The sequence below is a fragment of the Cetorhinus maximus genome, chromosome 18, assembly GCF_964194155.1.
Source record: "Cetorhinus maximus chromosome 18, sCetMax3.hap1.1, whole genome shotgun sequence".
Lineage (NCBI taxonomy): Eukaryota > Metazoa > Chordata > Chondrichthyes > Lamniformes > Cetorhinidae > Cetorhinus > Cetorhinus maximus.
In genome coordinates, this window is record NC_135896.1 from 1,301,375 (window position 1) to 1,309,883 (window position 8,509).

The following is an 8,509-nucleotide window of genomic DNA, read 5'->3' on the forward strand; positions in this document are numbered from 1 at the left end:
GAAAAAACAAAAGGGAGGGGGAAGAAACGGAAAGGGGGTGGGGATGGAGGAGGGAGTTCAAGATCTAAAGTTGTTGAATTCAATATTCAGTCCAGAAGGCTGTAAAGTGCCTAGTCGGAAGATGAGGTGCTGTTCCTCCAGTTTGCGTTGGGCTTCACTGGAACAATGCAGCAAGCCAAGGACAGACATGTGGGCAAGAGAGCAGGGTGGAGTGTTAAAATAGCAAGCGACAGGGAGGTTTGGGTCTTTCTTGCAGACAGACTGCAGGTGTTCTGCAAAGCGGTCGCCCAGTTTACGTTTGGTCTCTCCAATGTAGAGGAGATCGCATTGGGAGCAACGAATGCAGTAGACTAAGTTAGGGGAAATGCTGCTTCACTTGAAAGGAGTGTTTGGGCCCTTGGACGGTGAGGAGAGAGGAAATGAAGGGGCAGGTGTTGCATCTTCTGCGTGGGCATGGGGAGGTGCCATAGGTGGGGGTTGAGGAGTAGGGGGTGATGGAGGAGTGGACCAGGGTGTCCCGGAGGGAACGATCCCTACGGAATGCCACCAGGGGGGGTGAAGGGAAGATGTGTTTGGTGGTGGCATCATGCTGGAGTTTGCGGAAATGGCGGAGGATGATCCTTTGAATGCGGAGGCTGGTGGGATGATAAGTGAGGACAAGGGGGACCCTATCATGTTTCTGGGAGGGAGGAGAAGGCGTGAGGACGGATGCGCGGGAGATGGGCCGGACATGGTTGAGGGCCCTGTCAACGATCGTGGGTGGAAAACCTCGGTTAAGGAAGGAGGAGGACATGTCAGAGGAACTGTTTTTGAAGGTAGCATCATCAGAACAGATGCGACGGAGGCGAAGGAACTGAGAGCATGGGATGGAGTCCTGAGAGCATGGGATGGAAGCGGGGTGTGAGGAGCTGTAGTAGAGGTAGCTGTGGGAGTCGGTAGGCTTGTAATGGATATTGGTGGACAGTCTTTCACCAGAAATTGAGACAGAGAGGTCAAGGAAGGGAAGGGAAGTGTCAGAGATGGACCATGTGAAAATGATGGAGGGGTGGAGATTGGAAGCAAAATTAATACATTTTTCCGGTCCAATCCCATAATCTAGGCTGACACTCCAGCGCATTACTGAGGCAGCATTGCATTGTCAGAGATGCTGTCTTTCAGGTGAGACATTAAACCAAGGTTACACTTGTCATCTTGGGTAGATTTTGGAACAAGAGTAAAGTATATAGTGGGGTTCCCCAGAGGTCAAAATTAGGACCATTGATTTTCTTGTTCTGTATTAATGACCTTCTCTTGGATGTACAGGCACCATTTCAAAATTTGCAGATGACATAAAACCTGTGAACTATGATGAGCATAATGATAAACTTCAAGAGGAATTAACCAGATGAAATGAGTGGACAAGTGGCAGATGAAATTTAGTGCAGAGAAGTATGAAATAGGAAGAATGAGGAGAGGCAATATAAAATGGAGTACAATTCTAAGGGGGGTTCAGGAGCAGAGGGACCTAGGTCTATATGTGCACAAATCATTGAAGATGGCAGGGCAAGTTGAGAAAGTGGTTAAGAAAATCTTATGTGATCCTGGGCTTTATAGATGGGGATATAGAGTACGAACGCAAGAATATTATGATGTACTTTTATAAAATTCTGGTTTGGCTTCCACTGGAGCAGTGTGTCCAATTTTGGGCACCGCACTTTAAGATGATTGCACTGGATGCAGAAAAGATTCACGAGAATGTTTCTGGAGATGAGGAACTTCAGTTATGTGGACAGATTGGAAAAGCTGTAAGGTAGTGGAGTTTCACAGGGATCAGAGCAGGTCAGAGGTTAGGAATCACGTGGCGAGTAACTCACCTCCTGACTCCCCAAAGCCTGTCCACCATCTACAAGGCACAAGTCAGGAGTATGACAGAATGCTCCCCACTTGCCTGGATGAGTGCAGCTCCAACAACACTCAACTGGCTTGACATCATCCAGAACAAAGCAGCCCCGCTTGATCGGCACCACATCCACAAACATTCACTCCATCCACCACCTATGCACAGTAGCAGCAGTGTGTACCATCTACAAGGTGCACTGCAGAAACTCATGAAGGCTCCTTAGACAGCATCTTCCAAACCCACGACCACTACCACCTAGAAAGACAAGGACAGCAGGCACATGAAGACACGGCCTCCTGGAAGTTCCCCTTCCACCATCCTGACTTGGAAATATATCACCGTTCCTTCACTGTTCCTGGGTCAAAATCCTGGAACTCCCTCCCTAACAACACTGTGGGTGTACCTACACCACATGGACTGCAGCGGTTCAAGAAGGCAGCTCACCACCACCTTCTCAAGGGCAATTGGGAATGGATAATAAGTGCTGGCCTAGCCAGTGACACCCACATCCCATGAATCAATAAGGTGCTGGGACCTCAACTATTTACAATCCATATCAATGACTTGGATGAAGGGACTGAGTATACTGTAGCCAAATTTGCTTGCAATACAAAGATATATAGGAAAGTTGTGAGGAGGATACAAAGTCTGTTAAGGGATATAGATAGGTTAGGTGAGTGGGCAACAACTTGGCAGATGGAGTATAATGTGGGAAAATGTGAGGTTGTCTACTTGGTAGGAAGAATGGAAAAGCAGAATATTATTTAAATGGAGGGAGACTGCAGAACACTGCAGTACTGAGGGATCTGGGTCTACTGGTACATGAATCACAAAAAAAGTTAACGTGCAGGTACGGCAATTAATTAGGAAGGCAAATGGAGTGTTGGCCTTTATTGCAAAGGGGATGGCGTATAAAAGTAGGGAAGTCTTGCTACAGCAGTACAGGTGAGACCATACCTAGAATACTGCCTTTAGTTTTGGTCTCCTTATTAAGGAGGATATACTTGCATTAGAGACAGTTCAGAGAAGGTTCACCAGGCTGATTCCAGGGATGAATGAGTTGTCTTATGAAGAAAGGTTGAGCAGGTTGAGCCTATACCCATTGGAGTTTAGAAGAATGAGAGGTGATCTTATTGAAACATAGAAGATTCTCTGAGGGGGCTTGACAGGGTAAATGCTGGAAGGATGCTTTTCCTCTTGGGGGAATCTAGAACTAGGGGACACAATTTCAAAATAAGGGGTCTCCCATTTAAGAGAGATGAGGAGGAATTCCCTCTCTGAGGGTCACTAATCTTTGGAATTCTCTTCCCCAGACAGCAGTGGAGGCTGGGTCATTGAATATATTCAAGGCCGAGTTAGACAGATTTTTAATCACCAAGGGAGTCAAGGGTTATGGGGGGGGGCAGGCAGGAAAATGGAGTTAAGGCCACAATCAGATCAGCCATGATCTCGATGAATGATGGAGCAGGCTTGGGGGGCCCGAATGGCCTATTCCTATTTCTTATGTTCTTAAGCTGCGGTTGCCCTCCTTAGAGAAAATTGGGAGGAGCTTTGGTAGAAGTGTTTGAAATCATGAGTAGTCTGGACAGAGTAGATAGGGAGAAACTGTTCCCATTGGTGGAAGGGTTGAGAACCAGAGAACACTAATTTAAGGAAATTGGCAGAAGAAACAACAGCAACATGAAGAAAAACATGTTTTTCGCACCAAGTGGTTAGGGTCTGGAACACGCAGCCTAAGAGTATGGTGGAGGCAGGGTCAATTGTGGCTTCAGCAGAGAATTAGCTAATTATATGAGGAGAAATGATTTGTAGGGCTACAGGGAGTGGGAGTAGCAAAGTTACTCTTGCCAGAGAGATGGCATGGATACAATGGGCTGATTGGCCTCCTGCGTTTTAACTATTCTATAATATCTATGGCATGATTTCCAAGAAGGGCAGGGGAGTTCTCCTTGGTGTCCTGGTCAATTTTTGTCCTTCAAACAAAACCTAAAACAGATGACCTGGTCCGTCATCTCATTGCTGTTTTGGAGAGCTTGCTGTCTGCAATTCGGCTGCTGCGTCTCCCTGTGTTTACTGAGGGAGATAAGTGTGGAAATTGAGGAAGAACTGGCCACAATGTTCAAATTCTCCTTAGGTATGGGGGTGGTGCCAGAGAATTGGAGGATGCAAATGTTACACCTTTGTTTAAAAAGAGAAGGAAAACTCAACAACTACAGAGCAGACAGTCTAACATTGGTGGGGGGATAATTTTTAATCCACAGTAAAATTTGCCAAAGATAAGAGCAAAATACTGCAGATGCTGGAAATTTGCCTCATCCTTCTTAAAGGCAAAAAATGCTGGCCTTGCCATAGATGCTCACATCCCATGAAAGAAGAAAAAATATTCCATACTTTTGCTTCCACTAGCTATCTCCTGGCCAACATTCCACCCTTGATAAGCCTAAGGTCATCCAAAGCTCTGCTGTCTGTATCCTAAATCGCATTGAATCCAGTCACTCATCACCCCTGTGCTCACTGACCTACACTGGTTCCCGGTCCGGCAACACCTCGATTTTAAAATCAAACCCCTTCATGACCTCACTCTTTCCTATCTCTGTAATCTCCCTCCCTACAATCCTCTGAGATTTCTGCGCTCCTCCAGATCTGACCACTTGTACACCCTGATTACCTTTGCTCCATCATTGGTAGCTGTGCATTCAGTTGCCTTGATCCTAAGCTCCTCAATTCTCTCCCTCTGTGTACTCTTCTATTATTAAAGCCAAGGCTCCCTTGTGTTTTTTAAACAGCCTTGTCGACTTGTCCTGCCATCTTCAAATATTTGGATGCATATATCACCATGTCTCTCTATTCCTGCAAGCCCTTTAAAATTGTACCAACCTCAGCTTCTCTATCTCTTGGGTAACTAAAGACCCTCATCCCTGGTAATATTCCAGTAAATTTCCCCAGGACTCTCTCCAAGGCACTGCCATCCTTCCTAAAGCGTGGTTCATATTGAAGATGATACAGAATCAGTCATACACTGGGTTCCAGGACGGTAGTTAAATTTTGCGGACTACCCTCTCTCTCTATGCATCCTAAACAATCCACAACCGATCACGTTCAGGCTAAAAAGTGCCTCCTCAGCCAGACAGTGAGGGACTATGCCTTCCAGATAGTATACTGGCAGTCCTGACAAGAGTTAAACATTTCTGCAATGCTTTTGGGAGAAAAGAAATGCATTTTATTTGGAGGTAGAGTCACCAGGTCCTTGAGACACCCGACTTTACCCGGGCACTTGGCCTAATTTGGCATCATCTATCCAACAACATATCTGGCATTCTTCTGCAGCCAATGACTCAAAGCAGCAGACGAGAGACCAGCTCATCAGGAGTTCACTTATTTTGTTATTTAAGACCACAAGGCACCCATTTTTACCCTATATAGGTTGCAATGCAGAACAACAATCATATTACTATTCACAACTCCTAATGAAAGAGGCACACAAACTCTGAGCCGAAACATCCTTTCCTCACTCCAGGAGAGGAGGGGACCTGTGAGAGTCAGCACCTTCAGGAGAGGAGGGGACCTGTACCCCAGTGAGAGTCAGCACCTTCAGGAGAGGAGGGGACCCGTACCCCAGTGAGAGTCAGCACCTTCAGGAGAGGAGGGGGCCCCGTACCCCAGTGAGATTCAGCACCTTCAGGAGAGATGGGGACCTGTACCCCAGTGAGAGTCAGCACCTTCAGGAGAGATGGGGACCTGTACCCCAGTGAAAGTCAGCACCTTCAGGAGAGATGGGGACCTGAACTCCAGTGAGAGTCAGCACCTTCAGGTGAGGAGGGGACCTGTACCCCAGTGAGAGTCAGCACCTTCAGGAGAGAAGGGGACCTGTACCCCAGTGAGAGTCAGCACCTTCAGGAGAGGAGGGGACCTGTACCCCAGTGAGAGTCAGCACCTTCAGGAGAGGAGGGGACCCGTACCCCAGTGAGAGTCAGCACCTTCAGGAGAGGAGGGGACCTGTACCCCAGTGAGAGTCAGCACCTTCAGGAGAGGAGGGGGACCTGTACCCCAGTGAGAGTCAGCACCTTCAGGAGAGGAGGGGGACCTGTACCCCAGTGAGAGTCAGCACCTTCAGGAGAGGAGGGGGACCTGTACCCCAGTGAGAGTCAGCACCTTCAGGAGAGGAGGGGCCCGTACCCCAGTGAGAGTCAGTACCTTCAGGAGGGGAGGGGACCTGTACCCCAGTGAGAGTCAGCACCTTCAGGAGAGGAGGGGGACCTGTACCCCAGTGAGAGTCAGCACTTTCAGGAGAGGAGGGGACCCCTACTCCAGTGAGAGTCAGCACCTTCAGGAGAGGAGGGGGACCTGTACCCCAGTGAGAGTCAGCACCTTCAGGAGAGGAGGGGACCCCTTCTCCAGTGAGAGTCAGCACCTTCAGGAGAGGAGGGGACCTGTACCCCAGTGAAAGTCAGCACCTTCAGGAGAGGAGGGGGACCTGTACACCAGTGAGAATCAGCACCTTCAGGAGAGGAGGGGACTCATACCCCAGTGAGATTCAGCACCTTAACGAAAATTGGTCCTTCCTATCCACTCTATCTAGGCCCCTCAAAATTTTATATACGTTCATTAAATCTCTCCTCTGTTCCAAAGAAAACAACCCCAGCCTATTCAAACTTTCCTCATAGCTAAAATTCTCCATTCCTGGCAACATCCACATAAATCTCTTCTGTGCCCTCTCTAGTGCAATCACATCCTTCTTTTAACTCATATCCCAGAACTGTACATAGTGATCTGGCTGCGGCCTTACAAATGTTTCATACAGTTCCAGGAGGGGGATGGAAGGGGAGGCCATGAAGGAATCTGAAAATGAGGATGCAAATTTTAAAATTGAGGCATTGTTCAACTGGGGGCCAATATACATCAGCAAACACAGGAATGGCTGGTGAAAAGGAATTGGTATTAGTCGGGATATGAGAAGAGTTTTGAATGAGGACAAGTTTATAGAGGGTGGATGAAGGGAGATTGACCGAGAGAGCTTGGGAACAGTCGAGTCTGGAGATAACAAAGGCATGGATGAGGGTTTTGTCTTTGAAAATACATTCTCCACTGTTTATATCAGGTGTGTTTGCGTCAATTTGATTTGGCTGCTCTCCACGATAGCTGGTATAAAATGGCAGCATTTGCAAACTTTCAAAATCATTACAGTTGCCGTGCTGTATGTTTTCAGATTTCCCAGTGGTATGGTACATTTTGTATTCTCATATGTGGACATCTTGGAAGACAAAGCTCAACCCAGAGCAATCCAGATACAAGTGTACAGAGCCTGAGATCATGGGTCTACAGAATGACAACAAGTAGAATTCCACATATGTTAAAGATCATCAGTCGCTAAAGCGTCAATAAAAACACAAGCAAGATGTAACAAAAGAAATCAGCCTGGTGTAACAAGGCGTATAGTCTTGAGTCAACATGGCCATTTCTATAAACGGAGGCTGTGACACTGACAGTGCGAGTTATCATCATCCTCCAGCAGCTGTCAGATTCTGGCCATTTTAAAACTGAGTGGTTTAGGTGGTGGGACTGTTGCTCTTTTCATTGGCTAAGTATTGTGAGGAAAGACAAATTTTGGAAGAGGGTTTAAAGTAGTTTTGCCAGCCCATGTTGGCACTCACCTCTGCTCCACTGGTGCTGGAAGATGCTTTGCGGCTCAGACGGGTCTCGTCCTGTGAGGTCTCCAGGGGCTGGCGGGCTCGTCTCCCAGTCTTCACGATCTGGAAAGGTGGATGAGGGAAAGAGGGTTGACACAAAAAAAATAGATCACAACCCAGCAGTCCAGTAAACTGGCTTAGGGCCCCAGAATGGACACAGCATATTTTGACCCGTAGGGAGCGTGCACAGAAGTTCCACATGGCTATCCTCCACCTCCCCTGAACACTATCAGGTCATATCAATAACAGGTTTCAGCCATGAGTCAATGCACTCTCAGGACCCGAGACTTGAGCACAAAATTCAGGTTGACCCTCCCAGCGCAGTACTCACCATCAGAGGTGCTGCCTTTCAGGTGAGATGTTAAACCAAGGGCCCATCTGCCCTCTCAGGTTAATGAAAAAGAATGAATGCCCCTGAACTCCAATCACAGGTCAAATTGGCTCAGTGACAGGACACAGAGAAGAATGCTTTTCAGACTAAATGCTGATTGGTGCTGAAGTTCCCGAAGGGTCAAATTTGGATCAAATACTCTTTTTATAAGCAAACTAGACTCGTGTGGAGGGAGCAGCATTTTAAAGTTTTCAGATGATACGAAACCTGGCATTGTAGTAGATAGTGCTGCGAATAGTTAGAGGCTTCAAGATGAAGGATGGTGAAATGGGCAGAAGCCTGGCAGATGGAGTTCAATGGGGAGAAGTGTGAAGTGATGCATTTTGTGAGGACTAATGCAGAAAGACGGTACACCATAAATGGCATAATTTTGAGAAGTGGAGAAGAGCAGAGAGACCTTGGTGTCCGTATACATAAATCAAAGGGTTCCAGGACAGGACGTAAAGGTGATTTAAAAACATTAGGGTTACTTGTGTTTAGAAATGAAGGAATAGACGATAAAAGCAAAGATGCTGATGGAACTTTATAAATCAGTGATTAGACCTCAGCTGG

At 47.1% G+C, this 8,509-nt stretch overlaps 1 protein-coding gene across 3 annotated transcripts in view; it reads right to left on the reverse strand.

Annotated features, from left to right (window-relative positions):
* ift43 (intraflagellar transport 43 homolog (Chlamydomonas)) overlaps positions 1-7,836 on the reverse strand; it is a 50,055-nt gene extending 42,219 nt beyond the window's left edge. Inside the window, exon 1 of one of the 3 annotated variants that reach the window (XM_078561972.1) lies at positions 7,531-7,836. In XM_078561972.1, coding sequence (XP_078418098.1) covers positions 7,531-7,767 — 237 coding nt within the window. In that variant the 5' untranslated portion in view covers positions 7,768-7,836. The remainder of the gene's footprint in view (positions 1-7,530) is intronic. The other 2 variants (XM_078561968.1, XM_078561971.1) reach the window with 2 other exon arrangements.
* Positions 7,837-8,509: the final 673 nt, after the last annotated feature.